General features: G+C 36.0%; 4 protein-coding genes across 5 annotated transcripts in view; all 4 read left to right on the forward strand.

Moving 5' to 3' along the window:
• Positions 1 to 880: 880 nt before the first annotated feature.
• On the forward strand, positions 881 to 6,933 carry ncaph (non-SMC condensin I complex, subunit H). The gene is made up of 18 exons (XM_056746872.1): positions 881 to 1,030; positions 1,389 to 1,605; positions 1,686 to 1,776; positions 1,873 to 1,962; positions 2,036 to 2,153; positions 2,304 to 2,455; positions 2,615 to 2,804; positions 2,978 to 3,057; positions 3,152 to 3,354; positions 3,622 to 3,767; positions 3,985 to 4,091; positions 4,608 to 4,727; positions 4,851 to 4,958; positions 5,062 to 5,196; positions 5,288 to 5,398; positions 6,175 to 6,251; positions 6,334 to 6,409; positions 6,569 to 6,933. Exons 2-18 carry the CDS (start codon positions 1,394 to 1,396, stop codon positions 6,626 to 6,628), a joined length of 2,076 nt encoding a protein of 691 aa, XP_056602850.1. The 5' UTR covers positions 881 to 1,030; positions 1,389 to 1,393; the 3' UTR covers positions 6,629 to 6,933.
• Positions 6,934 to 7,439: 506 nt separating this feature from the next.
• On the forward strand, positions 7,440 to 11,889 carry vamp8 (vesicle-associated membrane protein 8 (endobrevin)). Its single transcript, XM_056746873.1, has 3 exons — positions 7,440 to 7,621; positions 9,319 to 9,483; positions 9,656 to 11,889. The coding sequence occupies exons 1-3, from the start codon at positions 7,595 to 7,597 to the stop codon at positions 9,833 to 9,835; spliced, it is 372 nt and encodes a 123-aa protein (XP_056602851.1). The 5' UTR covers positions 7,440 to 7,594; the 3' UTR covers positions 9,836 to 11,889.
• A 3,785-nt stretch (positions 11,890 to 15,674) lies between these two features.
• vamp5 (vesicle-associated membrane protein 5) lies at positions 15,675 to 21,035 on the forward strand. The gene is made up of 3 exons (XM_056746874.1): positions 15,675 to 15,889; positions 18,190 to 18,333; positions 20,025 to 21,035. Exons 1-3 carry the CDS (start codon positions 15,887 to 15,889, stop codon positions 20,193 to 20,195), a joined length of 318 nt encoding a protein of 105 aa, XP_056602852.1. The 5' UTR covers positions 15,675 to 15,886; the 3' UTR covers positions 20,196 to 21,035.
• Positions 21,036 to 21,162: 127 nt separating this feature from the next.
• dnah10 (dynein axonemal heavy chain 10) overlaps positions 21,163 to 26,098 on the forward strand; it is a 37,335-nt gene continuing 32,399 nt past the window's right edge. For both annotated transcript variants that reach the window (XM_056746871.1, XM_056746870.1), the window contains exons 1-13: positions 21,163 to 22,389; positions 22,619 to 22,714; positions 22,822 to 22,946; positions 23,094 to 23,199; positions 23,284 to 23,399; positions 23,490 to 23,706; positions 23,804 to 23,961; positions 24,282 to 24,512; positions 24,598 to 24,788; positions 25,072 to 25,270; positions 25,348 to 25,542; positions 25,624 to 25,794; positions 25,912 to 26,088. In XM_056746871.1, coding sequence (XP_056602849.1) covers positions 22,170 to 22,389; positions 22,619 to 22,714; positions 22,822 to 22,946; positions 23,094 to 23,199; positions 23,284 to 23,399; positions 23,490 to 23,706; positions 23,804 to 23,961; positions 24,282 to 24,512; positions 24,598 to 24,788; positions 25,072 to 25,270; positions 25,348 to 25,542; positions 25,624 to 25,794; positions 25,912 to 26,088 — 2,202 coding nt within the window. In that variant the 5' untranslated portion in view covers positions 21,163 to 22,169. The remainder of the gene's footprint in view (positions 22,390 to 22,618; positions 22,715 to 22,821; positions 22,947 to 23,093; positions 23,200 to 23,283; positions 23,400 to 23,489; positions 23,707 to 23,803; positions 23,962 to 24,281; positions 24,513 to 24,597; positions 24,789 to 25,071; positions 25,271 to 25,347; positions 25,543 to 25,623; positions 25,795 to 25,911; positions 26,089 to 26,098) is intronic.

The following is a 26,098-nucleotide window of genomic DNA, read 5'->3' on the forward strand; positions in this document are numbered from 1 at the left end:
CAAAGGCACATGACTGACATTTTACACAGTGTGCATGTGTGTAATATATATTACCACATGCACACTTGTTTAAAGTCTTTAAATATATATACACAGTGGTATAAATCCACAAAGCATATCTAGCCAGGTTACCATTGTTATAGACAGATCTGCTTTAGCATATAAATATATTTTTACCTTTATAAGTGACTCCAATAAAACATTTTTGATGAAAAAATGTTTCTCATCAACACAGTTATCTCTTCAAACACTCGATCAGTCGTAGTCACTCCACCAGGTTTATCAGTACGCGTTTATACCACTGATCTGGTTTACACCAGTAATCATCATTAATGACCTGACAGGAAGGATAGGCCAACAAATTGCATTACTTGTAATCATTTACAACATTGGGGTTGCAGAATTGATAAACAAAACACGTTTATGAGTCTGCGAAGAAACAAGAGCATTGAACTTTTATTTAAAGAACAAGAGCACATTATTGCAACTGAAAACATTATTTAACAGAGAGCTAAAAGAATGCAAACATGAAAGTCTGCGACTTTACTGCCATCTAGGGGAACACAAGAAATGTTCATGCACTTCCGTCAGCACTTGAAAGGAAGCTGTCTATTTATATTTTTTATAAATCCCAAATTACGAGAATACTTCCTAAATATACTAGTCGAATTGAAAGAAAATGAATTTCCTTTACTGTCATAATAATATAATTCTGGCTGTAACAACATTTAACATGTAACCTAATACTTGATATGTAAGTTAAATTTGTTGAAACTAAAAACCTAGCTGACACACAGTGTACAACTTAAAAAAACACATTTTGAAAAAACAAGTGTATGGATTGTTTTTAATGAAAAAGAAATAACGCTAAATGGTTTTGTTCATGTCGGGACTTTACGTTTGTACGTATGACATCATCCATGACGTACGTAACCGTTCGGCGCTAATTTTCAAATGGACGTCTAAACAGGCAGAGAACATCATAAGACTCAACGGCGTTATTTTACGGAAAGATCCTCATTTAACTCAGGTAATTTCATGCAAGTTGTTTTTATTTCATCAGAATCTCCTTTAATATGCTTTAAAACTACAGTTTGTTGTTTGGCCTGTTGCATTGTCAAACGCGTGCTAACGTAACTAGCGTTTGTGTATTTTTAGTATTTGTAAAATGTCTTTTCGGATTTAAACATTTGCTCGAAACATAATGTGTATATAGCAGATATGCGCATAATTAACTAATTTGAATGAAAATAAGCATTATGTAAAGTTGTTTACATTATTAATGCTTTTAAAGAGGCCTAGTGTGACATGCAGCTGAAAGCACAATGTAAACGCTGTCTTGATGGTCTATAGTTGCTCAACAAAGTAACATTACTCTGCATTTGCAGTCACTATGAGTGGATTTAGTACGCCGGTATCCCGTCCTCGGCAGTGGTCCTCTCCAGCCATAGTAAACAAAGCAGCTCTGTCGGCCACCAGCACACCTCTCCTCGACAATATCCAGGGAAACGATGACGAACAAGAGAGACGCCAGAGACGCAGGTCTAAAGTAATCGATCTTCATGGGGTGAATGATTCGTCCATCAACGAGGCCGGTAGCCACAGGTAAATTAAAAACCAAAGTTGGTGCACAAATGCTGTGTTTACGTAATCCATCCCATTCAAAACCTTTTTTCTTTCTGAAGTTCTACAGCCACCCCTGCTGCAGTACCAAAGCTGTCATCTGCGCAGATCTCTGAACATTACTCAACCTGCATCAAGCTCTCCACTGAAAATGTGAGTTAGGTGTAACAGTCAATGGAGATCTGAAGGTTATGATTATTAGTGTGTTGTGAATTAAATGTTAAATAACTCACTGACATTGTTTTGCAGAAAATCACCACAAAGAATGCATTTGGTCTGCACCTCATCGATTACATGGCAGACATTCTCAAGCAGAAAGACTCCGAGCTCAACTTCAAGGTGAAAACTCCCTTATATTTCCCATCACAAGTTTGCATGCACTGTTGCTAACAATTCTGTTGCGTTACTTTAGGTGGCAGCTGGCACCCTGGATGCTAGCACGAAAATTTATGCTGTGAGAGTGGATGCAGTACATGCTGATGCTTACAGAGTTCTGGGAGGGTTGGGCTCGGAAACCAAACCTAAAGAGAGTGAGTAATTGTCCAAGGCATGTCAATGTGTCTTGACCTATGGGAAACTTTTGGATTTTTCAGAGAGGGTTAGGACCAAAGTTATGTGTCGGATATGTCACACCTTCCCACGACCTTACAAACTCATAATAAAATATCATGTCAATCCAGGTCAGGATGGGGATGAAGGGGCTGAGTTGGAGGAGGCTGGACAGGGAGAACAGGTGGCTACCAAGCAGACAACTAAGAAACGACCTCAGAAAAAGACAGTGGAGCAGAACCTCAGTAACATCAACCTTTCTGAATCTGAGATGAAATGTGAGGTAAATGGCAGGATTGGAAAAAAGTGAATAGGTGTAATTACTGTACTTACAGAATAATTCAGTGATATAAAATAAACTGCATATTTTATTTTTAGGTATGAATTTGTATTTTACACTTGAGAATGTATCAAAAACTGATTTCAAACATCCTCTGTGCAGGTGGACCCTATGTTCCAGCGTATGGCTGCTTCCTTTGATGAGAACAGTACAGCAGGTGTGTTCCTCTCTGTGTTATTCAGCGAGGACAGCCGCTGTGAGCTGCGCTTTCCTTCACATATGACCTTGCTGAAGTCACAGCTATCTCCGGTTCAGATGCCTCATCAACAGGTTCCCATCTCACCGTTCACAGGTACGGTCTTTGTACATTACGTTAAGTTTTGAGTCAGGTTCAGTCCACCCTTTACTTCACTCAGCATTATTCTGCTGTTGTGTTCTATTGGTTTGTGTGTTATGATTATTTGGCTTTAACAACCAAACTAAATGTCTTGAGGATGCATTGATTCATGTCTTTAATTTTCACAGCTCATTTGAAGACACTAGAAGATAGACCCATTTGTCCATCCTTACAGGAATTCTCTTTCACTAGATGGACGCCTGAGCAAGTATGATCTTTTTAGCCTTTGACAGTAATGAGATGTTTTATAATGTGTTAAATGTATGATGTTGATTTGATCATTCTTGTTTGTCATATTGTAGACAACAAACCTCAATCAGATACTTGAGAAGATGAAGCAGGGGGAGCATGCATTCGATGTCAATGCTGATATTGAGCAGGAAGAGGATGAGGGTCCAGATTTCGGGGATCATTTTGATGCAGATGTGGATGAGGGGAGACCGGGAGACTCTGAAGAGTATAAAGAACACAGAGAAGCTTGCTCAAAGAGCCCTGAAAAAGGACGGTTAGTACTTGTGAAATGTATTGCACTAATTTATTTGCTCCTTCTTATGTCATCAAGCTTCTATTGTTAACTTGTACTGTGCAAATTGATGTGGTTTAATGTGTAAAATAATTTTTATCTAATATTCCTATTGAAAAGACTATCATGTTTGGCCTTAAAGAGATACTTCACCTAAAAAATTGAAAATGTATTCATTTACTCACCTTTGAGTTGTTCTCTTTGTATGTGTTTGTATGTCATTCACGATTGTGTTAATGTTGTGTTTAGAGGTGTTGTTCCAATCAGGGAGGTAGATATTGCTACCATGTGTCTGCAGTTGTCTGATCAGCCAAGGGAATACTCGTACTTCAGCCCCAGGACAATGGCTACCTGGGTTGGACCGGGCTACTGGCTTTTCAAACCTGGGCATAAACGTAAGCTATGAAAAAGCATTCCCGTATTTAGCGTTTTTGTTATTTTACATTTTACTTGTGCTGCTTAAATTTCCACTTTATAAAATAGAGAATAGTTCATAAGGTTTTTGAATCTGTTTATTTTGTCTACTGTAGCAAGTGTATAAAGATGTGTAATCTATTCCACATCTTTTGACTGTACAATATCTCATGCTATTTTATATTTTATCTTAACTAGAGGATCACAAACCAGACAAAGAACCTCGGAAGCGAGCTCCAAAAAATCCACTGGTTATTGACTTTAAAGAAGATATCCACTTTCATAATTACTTTAAGACAACTAGAGTAAGTTCCTGTTTCTTTCTTAAATACTTTAAACTGCCTTTAACAAACAAAAATCTCACTCAAGCTTATGTTTTAAACCTGAATGCTGTCTCTTCTGTTGAACGCAGTAAGATAATTTTAATTAATACTTAGTTAAAATTACAGTTCATAGTGGATGCAGTCAGTCAAGTTATGGAAAAACACCTTAAAAATAGTCCATAGAATTTATGTGCTATAATAATATTGTGTGCAAAGTGTATAGATATGGCATAAAATACAATTGTTCAAATTAAAGATAAAGATTAAGGATTATTCAAGTGATAATGAATGTTTTCCTATAAAACACACAGTTTATTAACAACAACATGGGTCTGCAGTGGTGAATAGGGTACCTATTCAAAAATTGCTATGATAATTTTGTGGAAAACAATACTTTTCAATACTTTAACATTCATTTTCTGTGAGTATAATACTGTGATTTAATCGAATCCCTTTAATGAAAGTAACAGTTACTATATCACAATTATATTTTTCCAGTCAGCAACTACTATTAGTAAGTCTGCTCTAAACAGCAGCAATAAGAAAACCACACTTCCAGCAGACTTCCAGTATCCTCCCAGTAACCTCTCACAACTTAGCCTCAAACCCTCTAACACAGTAAGTACATGGATATTTTCCAAATTGATTTTGTGTGATAATACATCATCTGCATTGTCATTCTTATTCTGTACATGAGATGTCTTGCACTGTTGCTAATTTTTCAATTTTGCATTCACACAGCTCAGTGCAGAAGGTAAAAAGAGATTATCAGGTGAGCTGAATGAGGAAATAGGAGAGTATGATTACAATAACCCCAACGACACAGCCAACTTCTGCCCTGGTCTTCAGGTAAACCAAACAGTACTGTGACATTTCATAAGTGGTCATAGGGACCATCTATTTAAAGCATGAATAAAAGTAGATATTGACAGGTGACACAATGTGTCAATAGGAAGGAGACAGCGAGGATGCTGAAGGATTTGGAGGATCTGATGACTCTCAAACAGATAGACCGAACCCTTTCTCTCTAGACACAGATGACATCTCTACATATGGAGATGACTGTCTTGTTCCTGAGCCTCATAAGGTTAGATGAGTTAGTTTTAATTACTTCATTACCCATTTAGAAATGTGAGGAGGAATCTTAACTTTATTCATTTTTTAAATCCTCATGCTAGGTTAACATAATTGAGATAAACTACGCTAAGATGGCCAAGAAAATGGACATGAAGAAGCTGAAGACCTCCATGTGGAGTCTTTTAACAGAAACTTCGGAAAAAACAGCCAAGGTTTGCCGTCTTCTGTCTCTAGTGTTATCTTCTCTACGTGTGTCAATGCACTCTGAATCCCACTATTGACTGGGGTGTTTTCACGAATATAAACATATTTCTATTGTGGATTGCTTTGCAAACCTATAGCCAACCACTTCAGACCAGCGGTTCTTAACCCTGGTCCTCGAGACCAACCGATCGGAATATTATGCATTTCTCTCTTGTTTCACGCACCCGATTCAAATCGCCAGCTCATTAGAAGAGCGCTACAAGAACAAACTGTGTTTTGAATGACGTCCCTAGACAGTGTTCATTGCTCACTACCCTGCGTACACGAAATCAGCTGAAGTTTAAGCACACAGATTGCGCTACACCACTACCTGCAGCTTCTTCACACACAGATAAACCTTACAACAGAAATGTCAAGGGTTATTTTTTAGATTAGATTAGATTAGATTTAAATGTAATCGTGAGATTTGCAAACGTCTTGTGCGCTTTAATGCCCTTCAAATCTTACATATGCTCCTTTCGAAGTGGAATCATTGCAATGTAATGTTTACTTTCCGGGGCACTTACGGTCGTATTGAACAAACCTCTGAAAGGAATAAGAGAAACACACAAAATATGCAGAGCAGGAGGAGGGTTGCGTTGACAATCATTAAGAAACGCTACTTAAGACCATTTATATGACATTTAATGCATTTTATTTGAAGTTACCCTTTGCATACTGAATTGTTTTCTTTTTAGTATTACAGATTTAGTTGATTGACTAGCCTGTTTCTTTCTGTTTATAGGAGGTACAAAATGAGGAGACAACAGAAGTACCTGGTGAAAAATCATTCAGTCAATCTATCAGGAATCTTGTACAAAGGTAGTTTTTTTTGCATTATGTATCAATGTTCAGCTCCAATGGTTAATGGTACATAATACCTACATTATTTCATTCCCTTCAGACTCCCTTCCACCATGGCCACCAATCTCTCAGTACCCCTGGCCTTTGTGGCCCTTCTGCACCTGGCTAATGAGAAGGTGAATGCTGTTTGAGTTTGTACTAGAATATTCTATGTTAAATTATTATTATTTGAATGCTGTTTGAATTTAGTCTTGGCTACCACTTATTTAGATGCATAATAATCGTAATTGTAAAATTCATTTCATAAATCTAAAAGTTGTTCTCTCCATCAACAGAACTTGGAGCTGCAAAAGATTGATGGCATGACTGATATCATCATTAAACAAGGCCATTAAAATTGTTTTTTTAAACAAAATATCTTATTTGTATGATATATCCTGGATGTTTTTTAAAAATTTTATATGTAAACCACATGTCAGTCAGAAACAACGGTCTAGAAATTAGTGTTTTTTAGAATCATGTTAAAATGTACAGAAAACTACCATAGAAATGTTCTGTGTAACTTAAAAATGTGATTAAAGTCTGTGCCAGAAAATGCCTGGGAGTGTAAAATGTAAACAAGATTTTCAGGATTGCCCTGTTTTGATAACTTGTTTTAGACACGATTGTTTCTCCGACCTCATTAAAAGTAAAAATTTAACCACTGTTGTCAGTCACTTTTTATTTTATTTTAATATGATATGAGAAAAAAATGTGCATATTCAAAATAATACGAAGTATTTGCTAAATCATTGTTTACTGTTTGATGTTTAGTTTTCATTGTGTGGCTTTTGTTTACAGTATGATGTCATTTGTGAATGCCAGGAAGAATACATTATGTGCAAGAGGCTTTAAAGTGGGATCAGTTAATGCCTTGGTGGAAGAAAAGTAGTCTTTTTTATCAGTCGGAGACCCATGTTGGGTGGAAAAGCGTACATGAAAATACCAGCCTGACTCAAATAATAGTTGTGAAGGATTAAATTTTCATTGTGTTACCATTAATAATGTCATCTAGTCGCCGTGACTCAGAGGCGTGTTTTTGTCTAGCGAGAACAATCCTCTCATACCTGAGGAGAAAAATGTTGATGGGAGGCAGCTGTGCGCGCGTCATGTTGCGCCCCCTGACGGCGGCTGCTTTTGTGGGCGGTACCGACGAGGGCCACAGGTTATGCGCTGCTGAAGGAAGAGGAGAAAAGTACAGACCAGGAAGTGTTGCGACTGCATTGTCGGTCATTCAAAGAAACCGAGCGGATATTTTAAGTTTAAAGAATAACGTGCCATCTTTTATCGAGGACTAAATTCAAACCACCAGAAACGGAGTCATGGGGGTCGTTGATCCGAATAGTACGGTAAGTGACAAAAACATCGATGATCAGTCAGGTGCATCAAGTATCTATCTTGCCTCACTTACCTCGAGTAAATTTAAACTAACTAACTTCGCTGTAAACTTCTTCATTTTCATCTCTTCGTTTGTAAATCATGATATTCTTAGTGTTGTCGGGCAAAATAAAGTTTCGACGAGCAGGTTAGTATTTGTCTTCAGTGTTAAGTTTGTGATGTGGGCTGAAAATCTGAAAAAGGGGCGAAGCTTGTTTTTCAAGTTATGCTTAAAGTTCCTGTTGTCCGTACGACGAGCAGTAAAAGCACTTATTTTAAACACATTTTCTTGCTTAATGTGTTGTTTCAACCATAACCTTCATTTAATTTGCGTAAAAAATTTAAGATTTGTTTACACAGTTGGATTGAATTTGCCTTAACAAAAACATCTAATTTGTTTGCCAAACTGAAAAAAATCCGACTGTTCAGTTTTACATCTATTAAATAATCGAATTTTAAGATATGTTTTAACAATTAGATGCATCAGTAAGCAGAAGTGCTGATCACGTCACACGTCCATTGACTGTAGAAGTGAAATATAAGTGTTAGATCCTCTTGTTGGGTTGCTTAAGTTGATCAACTGTCACCCAACGTTTGCTTTTGTCATCACTGCAATACACAGTACAGTTACAAATCCTGAACTTGTGGTTTAATTAAGAACATGAACATATAATCCAAAAGAAAAAGCTATCACTTATTGATGCCCTATCATTGATGCACACGATTTGAAGTTGTTGGCGAGAATAAAAGGTTGCACATGCGTGTTGCATAAGCACTGAACATACTTTTTATGAAGTCAAGTTTAGAAAAGGCAGTTAACAAAATCTCACCTGTATTTCATATAAGTCTGTTGTCATAAATAATATTGCATGTGACCATTTTGCCACAATAGTTACCTTGTGCTCTTGGTATGCAGTGTTACCTAATAGCTTTCTGCCATTCAGCAGACCTTGTGACACAAACACAGCCATTGTAGCCATTCACAGGGAGTGACGTACTATTGCCTTTAGTTTCCTGGTAACACCTTTTGTTTATGAAGTATCAGCAGCACAAGAGAGCTTAAAGGTGATAAGTGAGCTTATTTCTCATATGCTCAATATGTTAAAACATCTTCTATTTGTTGTTCTATGTGTTATCAGTGTGTTTGTCACACATTATATGTCACATCTATCTTCAGCATCTTAAAATGATACTGAGAACTGTACATAGTCTGATCATGATTGGGAATCATTTATTACATACTAGTATTTCTTTGTTAAAGGGAAGTAAAGGATTTTGTTATTTTAATATACACATGGGTGTTGCTATATTATAGAAAGCAGCATACAAAATCATTTTAAATAATTATCTTCAGATTATTTAAATGTAAATGTCCCTATTAAACATTTCTCTATTTGTATAGTTTGTATACACTTACAACAAAGATGTACACATTTAAATTAATCTTGTATTGGGAAGCCTATTCAAAGTTTTTGATCAACTGAATGCTAGAATGGATATTTATAAGTCAGATGATAATGCGACTCAAACTCTTTTTCCACAATGAAATTATATTTTCATTGTTTGATTTCCATTGCCTGCAGAGTGTCTAATGGACAGTTATGTAGGTGTTTTGCATAATCCTCTATATGACCAGTGCTATTTTTCATTATAATTCTTCCGAGCGCAGGACCAGATAGATGTGGAAGCTGCCCAGGAGGTGGATCGAGTTAAAGCTCTACAGTCTCAAGTGGATGGGGTAAAAGATATTATGACCCAGAATGTGGATCGGATCCTGGCTCGTGGAGAAAGGCTTGATGATCTGATGGGGAAATCTGAAGACCTGCAGGCTGGGGTGTGTCTTTATACAACTATTCTTGCCACATATTAAAGTCTGATACATGTTTTACTACAAAAGTGTTCCATACACTTGTATGTGTGTAGTTTAGTGTGTAGTTACACACATTAATGTTAGCAAATGTGTTTGGCATTATTTATTGAAAAGGAAATGTTCTTCTGTTTCTTAGGCCCAAAACTTCAAACAGACCTCACAGAAGGTTGCTCGTGCTTACTGGTGGAAGAATGTGAAATTGATTGTGCTTATTGTTGTGATCGTCCTTGTCATTGTTCTGGTTATCATATTCCTTGCTACTGGTGTGATTCCAACAAGTTCAGCTGCAACCAAACCCACTCTGAAACCGCCTTAAGGTTACACAGACACATACTCCGAAACAATCACGACATCATAATTTACACATACACCCAAACAAACACTTAAATTTGCACATTTTGGTCATATTCCTTCAAATTCAATAGTATCTCAGCACCTTATAAATACAGTAACAGAGTTTCCCTAATGACAGCTTTAAAACCTTGAAATGGAGGATATTATATAATCATTCTAAAATCCATTTGAGCTGCTTTTATGGTTCTCTAAAACCTGTAAGATAACGTCTCAACCTAATAATATTACATTCCGTTCTTAAGGTATCTTTAAAATAATCATATACACTGGCTTTGAATGAAGGTAATGGGCAAAGTTCTGTCTATGAATTCTGAAGTTAGATTAAATTAATTGTTACTAGTAATTATACAATACTTTTAGACCTCCAAAAGTTTGTATTTTGTATGTGACGGGTCACTGTCTTTGCACCTTTGTTATTTTCTCAATTATATGTTGTTTGTCAAAGGTCAACCAAGTATGTTTTATTAAAACTGTTAAGAGGTAGAATTTCATTGTCTTAAGGAAATTTTATTTAATTAAAGGCACAATACGTAAATTTCGCCGCTAGAAGATGGAAAAGAGTAACACAGGCGTGGCCTGAACATGAAGATTTATGGCCGTTACGTTATAATGTGGTGCAACGGTTCCACATTTTTTTATTGAGAATCACTGTTTTGCCATGTATGTTCGACTGATTGCAGAGCTGCACAGAACAGTTGTTGAATATCTCAAAGCATTGCGAGAGTGACTCCACAGTACTGCTTTTAAAAGCCTCTTGCGGTACTTAAATGTGTTATTACATTCGGTTTATGCATCGCACATGAATTTGAACACACTGATGCTCTCAAAGGCAGTAAAAGTGTATACACAATACACAATGAGAAGGGACATTACGCTGGTTAAAATTGCTAATTTCTTTGGATTCAAACATTGTTGGGATAATGTAAGTAATCGCATGAACAAAACTGGATTTGCGAAAAATTTAAATGTTGTGCCTTTAAGCTAATTTTTGGGAGTTAATTTTGTTTCTCAAATTATTACTGAAAATTGATAGTGGCCCAAGCTCCAAAACAAATATGCAGTTTCTCCTCCAACAGAATGAATGAAAGAGCCTGTGAACAAGGTCATCTAGTCTTTTTCTGTCTGTTTAATGGTCTTTGTTCTCCAGCTGAATTTGCTTTTTGCCTTTCCTCATCATATCACTGCACTGAATATTACATGCACAGATACAGTAAAATGTGCAGTGAATACTGTAATCATATTTTGAATGTACTGCTTTAAACATTTAGCCAAAGTTTGGCCCTGCTCTGTGGAAGCATTTTTGAAAACCTCTTTGTCTTTGTTCTTTGTCTTTCTGCAAAGAACAAGTCAAGGAGGAATATTTCACTTTACTGTAATGTCCAATTGCTAACTGCTAAGTCTTGACATATCTGTTTTAGCCAATGAAAATTAACCCTCCCCGAATGTACTTAAATCGCCTCAAACATCATACCCCACATATCATTTGTAGTTTCACAAACATTCCTGGTCTTATTATAAGCTGATCATATTTAAATCTGCTGAGTAGCTGTACGAACTTTGCTTTGAGGTCAAGATGTTTTCTTTATATTATAAGACTTAATTGTTGGTTTGAATGTTTGTATCCTGAATCTCGTGATGTATTTCCATTAGCTTTCATATTTTTATTTTAAAGTATTAGTCTCCCTTACTATAATTGTTATACACAAGTCATTAATTATTTTTCTTCAAATAATTCTACTCAAAGTTATCGTTTTAATCACATCTGTGAACTTGGTACTCCATATAATGAAAAGATCACCAAAACTTAAATTCATTCGTCTGTGCTCTTTTGTTTCACAAAAATGAATGTTTGTGCTGGTTTTGTGGTTATTTACTCCAGTTATGAGATGCTTAACTTAATGAAGAAATTGTAAACCCTTGAAGTGCCTTGAAAATAAATTCTTAGAGGGTACATATGACTTGTAATATCTTAAAAAAGCTATATTTTCTCAATAAATGTTTAATCTTTCATTGCAACTGTTACGTATTTCTTGGAGTCTTGTGAACTAATATTGGTGGATACTGTCAACACGATTACAGCTACACAGATATTATATGAAGAGCTCTTTTCCAAAACGTATTAAGTGCCAAATTTAAAAAAATGAGTTTGTCATGACATTTTGCTGTGTACTAAACCTATTCACTGCTTCATCAATGTTTCATGCCAAATTGCTATATTTATGTACTGCAAGATGCAGTTTCTTTCAATAACGCTATAAATCCCAAACCTGTTTTTAGCCTAAATGCAATATGTCCTCTCGACCAATCAGAATTCGCTCGTTAGTGGTATTTGTATGTGTTATTTCTAAATTATTTGTTGTATTTGGTGGAAAATATTGAAACATGAAATTGAAATTATTTCTTTTATTTTACTATTTCGTTTTCTTACTATTTATTTTATTTGGCTGTTATTTATTTCATGCATTTGCAATTATTTGATTTATATTCATTTATAGTATGAGTCCCTGATGTCATATGTTTCATGTTCTCTTGTTTGTTTGTTTTTAAAAAGAAATAAACCAAAAAAATTAAATTTGAATTTATAATCGACAATATTGTTGTTCCATTTAACAATCATTGTTTAACATGTTCAGACTGAGCCAACAGACCATTTTAACAGGATAAATTTAATATTGACAAAATGTATGGGTCTAGGTAAAATAATGTTATTTTCATGAAAACTATTAAAATGGATTTATAGCGTTTTGGAAAAGAGCTCTTCATATATTCTTTACTCCACAAGGGACCACATGCTGTTTATTTGAACACTTAAATCACATAGATTAAAAAGTTACATACAATCAAAGTTTCTACAGAATAAGAAGTGCAAAAATAGCCTACTACTTCAAATTCAATACAGATCTGCCCTCTATAGTCATTTAAAAGGTCTGTTTAAATCGTTGCGCGGACAAAGTAGATCTTTAAAAGGCCTGTTTATAAACGAGCCTCGCTCCGCTACGCGAGCCTGCGCTGACCGCACGCGCCACTCCCCAAACGGACGAGACGTTTATACTTGACGCGTTCGCTGTTGAGATATTCTTTGAAAAGACAGGGGGCGCACAAACCAAATCGTCCTGTAAATCCGCAGGAAGTAGAAGAAAAGTAGGAATTTTACCGGAATTACGTCAGATCATTCAGAATGGCTTCTTGCGAGCAGCTGCTCGACAAGGAAACGTAGGAGATTTTGTGTTGTTGCTACTATCAAAAAAAGGGCGAAAAGGAGATGGAATGTTCGCCCACTACATGCCACAAAACGTGGAGATGTAGAATACACCGCTCTTGAGAAGCAGATGTATGTGCTGGACGGGGAAATGCATTTCGAACTATTGTTTGTTGATTTAATAAATTTTCACATCAAACTTTTTGTTCACTCTTTCATTTCTGTGCATAATGCAGACACATTTCTACATATTGTTGGTTAGGGACTGCTAAATGTACATTGCCATATATTGACCCATTGGATGTCTTTATGTTATATAAAATGAGAAGATATATGGCCGAGCCAACCCCAAACCCCAGCCAGACTAAACCAAGTGATCAAAACACAAAAAGAGAAATATCTCAAACACTGGACAGAAGCAACAGCTCAGCAAAGTAAACTGGAATGATATCTGTCACTAAACAGAGAATATAAAGTGTCAGAATACCTCACAAGCGTATCAGATCCTAAGCTAAGAAAAGTGTTGAGCATGTACAGACTCAGTGATCACCAGCTCACTGTAGAGATGGGCAGACACAGACACACATGGACACCGAGAGAAGAGCGACTGTGTCCACACTGCATACACAATCAAATGGAAACAGAGCTGCACTTTCTCCTGTCCCAACTACACACACATCAGAGAAACATTCTTCCCCCAGTTTACAAACTTACACAAAGACTTTGACCAGTTTCAACAAAAGGACAAGAACTCATACATACTGGGAGAAAACTCAAGAAGCTCAAACCTGGCTGCAAGATATGTCAAGTCCTGCAACGACCAAAGAACAACCAGCACAACACAAAACAACACTGACAGAACAACACACACAAATGGACACTGTCACCCTCATTGAGAACTTTAATTAAAACTCTTTTCTGTGTATATTGAGGTGTATATATATATATATATATATTCAAACCCGCCCCACGTCCAAATGTGACGTCAGAAGCCACGCCTATGTTCAATAGAACATCGTCACGGTAACGCCCCTGAAACCTGGTTAAATATACGAATGTGCAAAAATAGCACGATTTCCTGCCGGCTGTCTGGAAATCTAAATAAAGCGTTTTCTTTAGTTTTGCTTATACACGATTTAAATGATGTGTAGGATAAATTAAATCTAGGCCACCCCGATTTGGTAAAGAATGTCCAAAATACGGAGCTAATTTCGTCAACAAACAGAACGCTTGTATTTATTTAAAGTTAGGCTAATTGTTAATAAAAACGTTGATACCTTACCTTATTCATTTACATAAATTCCCATTTATTATAATGATCGATCCAACCCTACATATATTATATAAATTTAGGAACATGAAATTGACCTTCTGGCCTTGTTCATCAAACAACTTGATATTAAATGTTTCCAGGTTTCCCACTTAAACGATAAAAAATACATGTTTTAGTAAGTATTTTTGTATTCATTACTTTAAAAAAATAATTTAATCGGATTAAATCAGACAATATCACCATCAATTTTTTTTGACGTGGACCCTCAAGCCTTTTTCATTAAAATAATTTGACAATTGATAGTCAAAAACAAATCTCTTGCCTCGTGTGATTCTCTACACATGTAGTCTTTGAAAGCTCTCTGTTGGTTTTCATCATCCATCTCCAGAAAGTCAGGCTACGTCATACCGACAGAATATTTCACAGGTTCTCTGAACTAAGAACGACTGTCATGTATTGTATACAGCGCAGGCCCTGCTCCAGATATGATATGAAATGTGGCCCAAGTGATTGTCCAGATGGGCGGATGTGGGTAACCAAAAAAACGGGTGTAAATTGTTTAATAAGGTGATGTTTGCCCCTTCTTTTACAGTGTTATTTCCAAACAGGCTGCAAAACCCGCGTTCCCATATGTCCTCCACGCACATGGATATGTACCACATGAAACAATGTTTGTAAAAATTAAAAAACGGGCACAGTTTAGTAGATAAATACACATTCTTCTCTGGATTAAAGGGTGTGGTGCTTCTTCGTGTTTGTTGGAGATACGGTTAGTAGAAATTTTGTAAAGTGGAAAAAAACAAAGAACATTTTAATTTATAGGTTAAGAGACACTGTGTTATGAGCTGCCTCCGGAAGCTTGTTGCCTCCTGTCACGCAATGACTTCGGAGTTAGTGTTTGTAACTGGCTACGCCACATTAAATTCTCGAACATCATGGTAAACATTAAAATATAAACTTATATATATATATATATATATATATATATGTATTACTCTCCTTATACTGTCATCATACTTCTCTAAACCAATAATCTGTAAAAGCGTCACACATACCACACATTCTCCATACCAATAAACTCCATCTGATCATGAAGCGATGAACGGTTAAGTGGGCGGGGCGACACTTGTCGCTCTTTCCAAATTTGTTACCCCGCCCATCGTCCAACCTCCACTCTGGGAGACGCTCCTCGCGCAGACCGATCGGCGTACCAAAGTACCGCGAGAGCAGATTCTCGTGGTCCTATGATGTCATACGAGGATCGATATGCGCAGCCCCCTATGAAGTCGAACCTGCCAAAAAAGTCACACACTGCGGCTGCGCAGGGAACTGTACCCACAACAAAAAAATATGGGGAGGGACTTCATACTGTACCAGAAACAGTGCAAAAGATTAAAGCTTTGGACAAGTTCAGTTGTCAAGATCGTATGACGTTTATACAAGTCGATTGTGTTGTTTTCGCGGATCCGTTGCTGGCCTCTCTTTCACATGCAGTGAAATCGGTGACAGTTTCGAGTGTATAAACGCGACAAATCAAAAACATGGTAAGTCTTGTCATTGAAGCTGTGAACTTTCCTTTTCCTTTCACTTAACTAAAATACATGCTGTTGAAAAATGGGAGTAGAGGAACAACTCATAAAAACAACCGTTTTTTTTAAGATTAAACTTGTAGGCCTATACAAACTTTCGCTTGGAGATTAGCGTTACTCTTGTCTTACATGGTTTTATTTATGTTCTCCAAACATGTTTCGGTTAGTTGATAAGTTATAAGATGATAAAACTGTTTTTGCTTTCGAAGCGTGGTTTCACTTTTGCTCATTTATGCCACAAAAACGAAAGTTTGTGCTAATTTTGTTAATTTACTTTCAACCTTTTTTTGTCTGTGAAACGTGAAAAAAATGTAACGTGAAAAGTAATGTCATTGATTAATTGTCGTTGAATGTCATTCAATGTCTTTGAACCGTATTGTTGGTAGAATTCGCGTTGTTTGGAATAACAACATCAGAAGTGTTTATCTGAAACCAACAGGAGAAGGGAATTTTGCCTAGTCTTAAGGAAGTTCCATATTCATTGTAGAGTCAGAGCAAGAGAGGAAGGAAGGGAAGGAAGGACGTAAAGAAAGGATGTGAAAAGAGATGTGTATCCTGTAGTCCCTAGTTTATAAGGCTACATTTACTACCTGGCTGTTCATTAGGTATTCATTAAAGCTTTTGTACATTATATTTCGTGCAAACAGAATTTAACAACAAAATAATCTTTGTTTATCTAATTGAATTGCTTGGTTAGTGCTTTTTTGTTAGCCAGCTTGTAAAAGGTACAGAGTTTGTCAATTTGAGCTTTGTATTATTTACCTTTGGAAACAAGATGAATATATTTTAACATTTATGACTTTCTTTTTTTCTGCAGAACACAAAAGAAGATATTTTAAAGAAAGCTGGTAACCGAAAACTACTGTCCCCCATTCACTTCTACTGTATGGACACAAAACCAATGCAAGTGAAAGGGGGCCAGTAACCAACTTTTTTCCAAATATCTTATTTTGTGTTCTGCGAAAGAAAGAAAGTCATACAGGTTTGAAAGGACAAGTGGTTGAGTAAATGATGACACAAAGTTCACCCATTTATTTAATCATTTCAATCAATAGTTGTCTTTAAATTTTGTAAACATACTTGTCATATTTCATATTTTCATGCCGCAAGAATCAGCATGCTGGAACCTTTGTTCAATGTGGAATTGTTTAGATACTCTTGTTTGGCAGGTTGTGGTAGCATTTGGACAACTTTTCTAAGAAAGCTTTTGAAAACCTTTGTCACTAACATGTTCAGACTTATTTTTTGTTTTTAGTTTACAAAACATAGAAAGTAGAATCCTCATACCAAATGTTTTTATATTACCATTTAGATTTTCTGTTTAGATCATAGACATCAGGTCTATACCCTGCAATTAAAAAATGTGGGCCATAATTAAACTATTTAAATGATTAAAGCTATTTAGAAGTAAAAAATTAGCTACTCGTTTTAATGTTGTTCATTATTGACATTTTAATGGAAGTTTAGTCATATTTTTGGTAGACAGTGTTGTTTCCTTCACTCCATGGATCATTGTGTACAGACTCTCATGTAAGATGGCATGAATAAGTAATGTTTCCTTTGTGGCATGACAGTTTCCCTTGTGTGATAGACCGATCAACTAAACCTTGACCTTACGTTACCCACATTCTTCTGAGCACAAAGAAAGGAATTAACAGTCAGACATTGCTGATAGGATGAAATATGACTGATCTTGTGGTGATTCCTGTCTAGATTGTAACAAACTTTAAATGCCCCTAATTCACTTTACTTAGCTGTTTTGTCAGTCACAAAGACTTCATTTTCATGCAATGGCTTCCAGAAATGTGTCTGATTGTCCCCATGTGACTAGGCCTGTGACAAAGCAGAGGCACTGTTTCGGAATGACATTACCAGAACTTGTTGTAAACGGAAATCTAAAACATGAACTAAAAAGCATCATGGGAGGGGTCCAGGACAACTTCATTGCCACTTTTTGCACTTTCTCAATTCTCATGTGTGGTTGTTTAAGGAAGATTCTGGTTGTTAGTTGGCAATTTGTTTTACTGCAAATGTATTTAGTGACAGTACCTGTTGTTATTATTAAAACAGAAAGGCATCAATGTGTGACATGTTGTTTTCATCATCTGAACAGAATAGATACTTTAATTAAATATAAACATTTGATCAAATACAATACTTAATTATAGATTAGAAGTTGATCAATGAACTTCCAATGCAACACATATGACAAACAGGTGCAATTTTTTCCTATAAACCATATCATCTTTCCTTAGGAAAATGGACACAACAGTCTCCGTCAGGCCCAGGATGATGTGGAGGAAGTCAAGATTATCATGCTGGACAATTTAGACAAGGCAAATGAGCGATCGGGAAAACTTAGGGAGCTAGAAAACAGAGCTGTTGAACTAAAGCAAAAGGTGACACATTTGTTTGATTGCTGTTTTAACTAACTTTAAGTACAAGTTGTGTGGGTAAGGAACACTGTAAACCCCGATAAGTTGGCAATACTTATTTTAATTTAGTTTTTGAGATTCTTGGTTTAACTAAGCAGAACTTTCAATTTTTGAATACTGTTAAGTTGAAGTTCTTACCAAATCTTGGCAAGTGCGATTTAAATATTTAATTTATCCTTTTTATGAAATTAAGTAGACAGAACTTACACAAGTAAGTATATCAAAACTGCAATTATAAGTCAACTAAACTTAATTCTTTCAGTAGCTTTATTTTGCATAAGTTCTCCTGAAAACTTAAAGTTAATCAAAAGTAATCAAATTACTTTACTCAAAAGTAAAAAAGTGTTTCAGGAACTAAAAATGTTTAAGAAAGAGAACTTAAAATAAAGTTTACATTACTTAATCTGTTTGATTATTTTGAACATTTGGGTTTACAGTGAGACGTATGAAGGACACTGAAATCCATAAACTGCTTCTCTGTAATTTCAGGTGTTTCACTTGCAACACAAAGCAAATGTTATGTTGGAGTTTATACTGTAAATCAGTAGTCTCCAAGAGTCAAGCCCACGTCAAGTCTATGAGTTGCCTGTAAAGCAATATCTATAAACAGCCTCAATTAAAAAAAAATCATAATATTTTCTTAAATTAGGGAAAATACTGTTAACTTGTTTTAAAACATAAAACATTAAATAAAAAATAATTTAAAATATTTAGAAGTTATGTATGGCGTCTTTTGTTTATATTGTATAGATTTTTTTGTATATTCATTAAGAAATCCTGTAGCTTATTTATCATTTCAGGTTGCCCTCATTTACAAAGATTGGAGACCCTTGCTATAAAAAGTCTGTAGGTGGGGTGTATGGAAAGAACTTGTGCAATTAACATCCTGAAAGTAGTTTACGATGTTAATTTTAGAAAGCTATTTCCTTTTGTTATGAGATGAAGAAATTATTGTGTAATACAGCAGCATGACAGTCCGTTTGCAAAGACTGAGTATAAGACATGCAAAATGGTCAGGCAGTAAGATTTGTTGTATTTTATCATGCAAACATACCTTAATCCTATTAGAATTTTGGGTCCAGGAATTAAGCCTAATTCAAAACCTCAAACTGTTTACTTTTTCAATTAAATTTTGATTGTAAAAAATACATAGAGAGCTTGTTAATCGACGCCATGTTGAATGTTGCGCCATCTTGGGAGGATGGCTGCTAGTGCGTTCAATGCAGTTTTTGCAATAGCATTATGCAGAGTCGTTCAGGAAAAGCCCATGGTTCTTTCACTTTCGATTTCTCCATATATCAATCAAAACAATTATAGCAGTAGAGTATTACATTTACATTTAGATTCATGCATTTGGCAGACGCTTTTATCCAAAGCGATTTACATTGCATTATCCTATACATTTATACATAGGTATGTGCAATCCCCTGGGAGCAAACCCACAGCTACTCTTACCACTGAGCTACAGGAAAGCAATTATCCTCCCAAGATGGCCGTGCCATCACAACATGCAACGTAGGCGTGTCATCAGCTTCACATTCTCTATACTGCCAAAAAACATTCAATGCATTTGGATAATGAGAGCTTTGGGTGAAAGGGAATATTATGAATATTTGGAATGTTAAAATTAAATGTATGTGCTCATTTTGTTTCAGGGAGAAATCTTCTCAAAAACCTCAGCTAAGGTGAAACAGAAGAAACGGTGGGAGAATTATAAGTATAAAGTGATAATAGCAGCAGTAATAAGTGTAGTGGTCATCGGCATAATTGTTGCCATTATAATGGCACAGGGACAAGAAACAAAAATTGAATCAGGATCTCCATAAAATTTGGACAGTCTTGATTTCACTAAATCTCAAAACGGGATTGTAAGAAATCTAACATATACAACTGAAATCTGTTATTCTACTTTATATTAGTATGCTAAGAATAATATTGTGGGTAATATTAAAATGGTACCATGGTGTCAACTTCATAACTTCATTTTTTTCAATGGTAACAGTTTACATGGATTCTTGTTAATTAATCACTACAACATCAAGAGTGGGTGTGATAAAAACCTAACACAAAAGTTGTTTCTAGGCATTGTTTTCTGTTAGCCACTCTGGAAAAGAAATTAGGAAAAAATAGAAATTTTGACAGTGACTTGGGTATGTACAGAAGTGTATGTTTTTAACATAATATTGTCTTGTGTATGGTGCCAAATTGTAATGTACAGTAAAGATTTGTTTTGATGACATGTTAAAGGTGTAGTTCACTAAAAACATTTTTTTCAACATTAGGTCACTTCAAAATCATAATAAATTACTTACCATAGACAAAATGCAGTTTTCAAACATTGTGAAGAATGTTTTATAATATCAGGGCTTTAACAAATGTAAACTTTGTGGGGGTACTTCTCTCCAAAATTTAAAAGAATATCGGAATAATGAGATTTACAATTCAATTCACACTGAATTCAAAGTTTGTTATATTCCTCTCCTTTTTTCATTTCAAAAGCATTTTAAAATTAAAGTATTAAAAGTTGTCATAACTTGAGAGAGATATTAAAAAACTCTTGCTGCAAAAAAAACAGCTTTTTCTCCCTCACTCTTTCTCTAGCTCTGTATGTATGTAGCCTATGTAATTATGTTTGTATGTAAATGTAACTCGTCTTAAAAATCTAATTCTTGCGTGTGTTTATTTCTTAATGTATTGCAGCTCTATATCTTGTCTTTTGTAATGTCATGAGTGACGGTAACAGGAAGTCCAAGCAGTCAAAGCAGAGAGAAGCCTTGTCAAGAAAGTTCTTGAATCATAAATTAAAAGGGAGCGTAATGGCTGGAATACACTAGAGTTTTCAAATCTGAACAGATTTTTTTAAAACTAGACATACACTTGCAGACTTTTTTTAAGTTTTAGATAGAAGCACACTAACTGCTTAGAGCATTGCACTAATGCCAAGGTCATGGGTTTGATCCCAGGGGTTTGCACATACATAGTCAGAAACAAAATGTATAATATACTGCAGTGTAAATCGCTTTGGAAAAAAGCGTCTGTCAAAAGCATAAATGTAAATGTAATGTAACTGATCAAATCTACAGACTGGCACAGACTTTCTGCAACAAGTCCAGACTGAAAATCCTGGCAAAGTCTTACAGTGTATTTTAGCTCTAATGTGTTTAAAGGTTAGCTGTAAATTGATACATAACTTTGTAATTGGGGGTTTTTGGTTTGCAAAATGTCATAATTGATTTTAGTCTTTCTTTATCAGCAAGGCACACTGGTGTAAATCAGTGGGGTAAAACGCCACCTGCTGGTGGAATATAGAGATAGCAGATTTGTGGACGGCAGTTAACGAATGTATTAAACATAGGCGAACTTATAAGAAGAAAAAACGAATGCAACGTAAAACAAGATACTGACAAAAACAGTATAATAAACACCAGTGGGATCACAAAGAATTGCCTAATTTTGCCACGTGAACTACATAGTTTCACAATAAAGCGTTATTTTGTAATGTTTGATAGTACAGTTTTGTGAATTTATATGACAGAAATGTGTCTTTTCAACCATTAATAAATACAATTCAAATAAACATAATTAGATTTTCTTCAAATAAATTAGCTACTTAGAAATCCCAATTATGTATTTCGCACTACGGATCGATCTGGCAACACAGGACAGGACGCGTTGATGTTGCTATAGTAACGTCAACTGAAAACAGAGCGCGCTTTCCGTTGCCAATATGGTACATTGGAGTTCTCACAAGATTTTGCCATAAAGTTATATTAGGTTGTTTTCACCACAACAAAACAAGAATGGCTCTCCACGACACCCGAGTGCAGTGGATAAAAACGGTTGTAGGTGTCACATTTGACCTCACTCATTTTGGCTGCTTTGAGGAGTTGCTCGCCCGCGGTGATGGAGAGGACGAGCAGAAAATCCTTCACTTTTTAAATGAAGTTACAAAAGACGAAGAGACATCAACGCTTTTGTTCTTTAAAAATATAAGGGAGGTCGAAGTGGAAGTCCATGAGGGTAAGTTAGGTTTTCATTTGTTTGCAGTTGGTGTATATATTAGCATTAAGCCCCAAAAGCAGTGGGTTACTGTGCATTTTATAACGGAATGGCAGATTGCCTAACCCTTTACCTGCCCCCTTTTAAGTGCACGGTAACCCAATGCTTCCCCAAATGACAACAAAAAAAATGATACCGCTTATAACTACATGTGTAAGAGTTTGTAATTTCTTAATAAATACTCACCAAGATTCACCAGAAGTTGAGGAGCATGCCACAGAGAGAAGTCAGTCCGTTGCTTCACAGCTATCACTCACCTCAAGCAGAGCGAAAACACCTGGGGACCGTAAGTGTGGTTTTGAATATTTAATATTACCAGAAATAAATTGTTACAAAAAAGTTACAAAATCGTTTTAAATATCTGAATTGTAATCCCATTACCACCATCTGAAGGAAAAAGAGTAGGTGAAAAAGGAAACATTCAGGAGACCTCACACCCAACAGAGGACACTCAGATACAGAATCTCTCATCTGAGGGCCTGGCAGAGGCAACAAATGCGGATAAATCACCTCGCAATGTAATGCTCCATTATTAACCATAAAGATTTTTGTCCGATTTACGACATAGAGATCATGACTTTTTCATTACTTCTTAAACTCTAGGACATCCCCTGTATTTTTTGTGGGAATCTTGGTTAGGTTTTGACAAAATTTGTGTTTGAAAGATTGAGATTCAGGTTCAGTATCATGTGGAGCTCCATGTGGCTTTGAACAACATCCCAGAAAGGTTTTCGAAGAACACCGTTGTATATTTTCAAAGGAACACGAATGGTAAGATGACAGAACCGCTGTTTTATTTTCTTTGTGTGTATATTTGCTATATAATTGATATGTCTGCTGTTTTTTACATTGCAGAAACAATTAGTGAACCTGCAGACTTAAATGAGGCAAATCATTTGATGCCCAAACTTGTTGAGTTTGGCCGGATGAGTGGCAACCCCCTAAAGATCCTTAGAGGGCTTCTCAACCATGTGTGTGGCATAAAATCTCATCTTTGTTATAAATATAGATGCAGAAGAACAATATCTATTTTGAAATGTACGTCTTTCTTGCCCATGCAGATCTATATCCCTCTTCTGTCAGTGCACCAGTTGAGCCTTACTGATGGCTATAATGGTGAGGCTGGCATTCAAGATAATGACACGATGGGTAAGAGAAAAGCAGATGAAGAGCACCAGCTTCCTGAATCTCGTGGGCTTGGTGAAGTTCGGGATGAACTCCTCAGTGGCACATATAAGTTCTTGGGGGTCTTAGATAAAACCCTGCAGCAGTTGGAAGGTATCCCGGTGACTGTCCCAAATGAAAGTTATACTGAAAAGTACTGGAATGTCATATCAGAATGCAATATTGGGTTTTAACTTCTTTTCTGTTACAGGTGAATTTAAACTACACATTCCAGATCTTGATTTGGAGGGTGAGGTGGAGGGGATTTTGTCCAGTTTAGTGATGGTGGAGAAGCTGGAGCAGTGTGTGATGAACTGGCAGACACAAATCACTATTTTCCTTGAAGAGCAGAAAAGAAAGAAACCACAGGTCTGTTTTAAAGCAGTTTAGTAGTTTAAACTAAATTACTGAATGCTGATAATCCATTGATTTCAGTATGATGTGTTGAAGATAGTAAGTACATTTATTTGATTTATGGTGCTCTGGAAATTCAGTTTGATGTATTTCTGCTTAAATGAACTCATCCTGGCTGTTTCCGCACCCTCAAAATTGATTTTACGCATTCCTAGCTTGCTCTGCTGTGTAGGTGACTTCATCTAAATTAAGCATTATTTGTTATTCTTCATCATTTTGTCCTTTCAAATTGTCATTTTCTAATTTAGTGGCTTATTGTTTTCTCACCACTGAAGGGAAATGGTCCTTTGGCAGAGATCGACTTCTGGCGTGAACGTAGTGCTGTCTTTAGTTGTGTAAATGAACAGCTGAAGCTGCCTGTGGTCAAGAAGATTGTAGATGTGATGATCCGTGCTGATTCCTTCACAGTGCAGGAGCTAGAAAAGACCATAGCTGAAATTTCCAAATATTATGAGGAGTCTGCCAATAATTTACTATTTCTTAGAACATTGGAGAGGCAGTTTAAGGTAAGGCGGATCTTTAAATGAATATTTACTTGCAGCACCACCAAAGGTAAAAAAAGTAAATCATTTAATTGATATTGATTTACAGAACCTTGTCACAGGGGTGGACTTCAAAGTGGTCTTTGACACTATTCCAGAGATTATGAATGGATTGCGTCTTATCTGGATATTATCCAGGCATTATAACTCAGATGAGCGAATGGCATGTCTGATGGAATGCATTGCCTGGGAACTGTCAGAGCGGGTTACCAGAGTTGTGAACCTCCATGTTCTTTTTAAGTTAGTATGCAAAGTTTACATACGTACCTTACTACCTTAAACCATACACCAACTTTGACATTCAAGCCATTCTTGTATGAGTTCAAAGTGATCTGTTTTATGTCATATAAGTTTTAAGGTTTTCATATATATATCTGTTTTAAGGTTAAACTTATTATTAACATTGAATATGTTTTTACACTTGATTATTTCGAAGTTGCTGAAAACCATGTTTTCTTATCTGCTTTTGGTAATAAATAAAAGTACACAATATGAATTTCTAATGATCTTTAATATATTGCAGAGACCAGAGGGTAGTGTCCAAAGCCAAGGCTCAGGGTGGAAAGCAAATCTTAGATCTGTGGAAGAGCTGTTATTTTGAGGTCCGTGCACGAATTGAGGGATCAGATCTCTGTTCCCGCTGGGAATTTGATCGCAAAAAACTGTTTGAAAAAACAGACTATATGGCTTCAATCTGTCAGGATTTGTTCGACGTCTTGCAGGTTAGCTAGGTTTTAATTGACATAAAGAAATACAAAAAATATCCCTTAAAGACAATAACTTTTATTTTCACTTATAGACTCTGGATGAGTTTTACATTATTTTTGGACACGAGTTAAAAACGGTGACGGGTGATGTAAAACGAATAGATGATGTTTTACGCCGAGTAGATTCTCTTGTCACACCATTTGAGGAGCTTACCTTCGACCATTTCGACATCCGCAAGATGGGCAGTTGGAAGATGATGATGCAAGAATTCAAAACTGAAGTACAGGTACAGAATTTGTCAGAAGAGATTAGAATCACAATTTTAATTTTGTATATTTGTAATATTTTTTTCTTTCTTTTATTATAGGCTATTGAAGGAGAAGCTATCAATTTCATTGATCAATCCTTCAAGTCGCTGCGTTCTGCTTCTGCTGCCTTTGACCTGCTGCTGAAATTCAAGCACCTCCGTTCCAGGGACGGCATTAACAATCAGCTGATGAAGAAGTTTAATGATATTCTCGCTCAGTATGACAAAGAGGTGCCTCAGGACCTGATTACTGTTGAAATATCTTATCTGAAAAATTATTTTTCATTACATAGAGATGAGTTTTATATTTAGTTTTGTCTTATCTTCTTTGGTGATTTTCTCATCTAGGTGGACTTTATAAGTGACCTATTTGTAAAACAAAAAGATAATCCACCTCTCATCAAGAATCAGCCTCCTGTTGCAGGGTCGATCTATTGGGAGCGTTCGCTGTTGGACCGCATGACAAGCCCTATCCAACGTTTCATGGAAATGAAAGAGATGATGGAAAGTGAAGAAGGCAAAGCAGTAAGTCTGC

Source organism: Triplophysa dalaica, chromosome 4, assembly GCF_015846415.1.
Source record: "Triplophysa dalaica isolate WHDGS20190420 chromosome 4, ASM1584641v1, whole genome shotgun sequence".
NCBI classification, from domain to species: domain Eukaryota; kingdom Metazoa; phylum Chordata; class Actinopteri; order Cypriniformes; family Nemacheilidae; genus Triplophysa; species Triplophysa dalaica.

What these genes read in the sequence shown, in the direction of transcription:
- vamp8 (XM_056746873.1), top strand. Translation starts at nt 7,595, where the DNA reads ATGGGGGTCGTTGATCCGAATAGTACG. An exon ending in TCGTTGATCCGAATAGTACG is followed by an intron (nt 7,622 to 9,318) that starts GTAAGTGACAAA and finishes TTCCGAGCGCAG; the next exon opens with GACCAGATAGATGTGGAAGC. An exon ending in CTGAAGACCTGCAGGCTGGG is followed by an intron (nt 9,484 to 9,655) that starts GTGTGTCTTTAT and finishes TCTGTTTCTTAG; the next exon opens with GCCCAAAACTTCAAACAGAC.
- vamp5 (XM_056746874.1), top strand. An exon ending in CTGTTGAACTAAAGCAAAAG is followed by an intron (nt 18,334 to 20,024) that starts GTGACACATTTG and finishes ATTTTGTTTCAG; the next exon opens with GGAGAAATCTTCTCAAAAAC.
- ncaph (XM_056746872.1), top strand. Translation starts at nt 1,394, where the DNA reads ATGAGTGGATTTAGTACGCCGGTATCCCGTCCTCGGCAGTGGTCCTCT. An exon ending in CTTCGGAAAAAACAGCCAAG is followed by an intron (nt 5,399 to 6,174) that starts GTTTGCCGTCTT and finishes TTCTGTTTATAG; the next exon opens with GAGGTACAAAATGAGGAGAC. An exon ending in TGCACCTGGCTAATGAGAAG is followed by an intron (nt 6,410 to 6,568) that starts GTGAATGCTGTT and finishes CTCCATCAACAG; the next exon opens with AACTTGGAGCTGCAAAAGAT.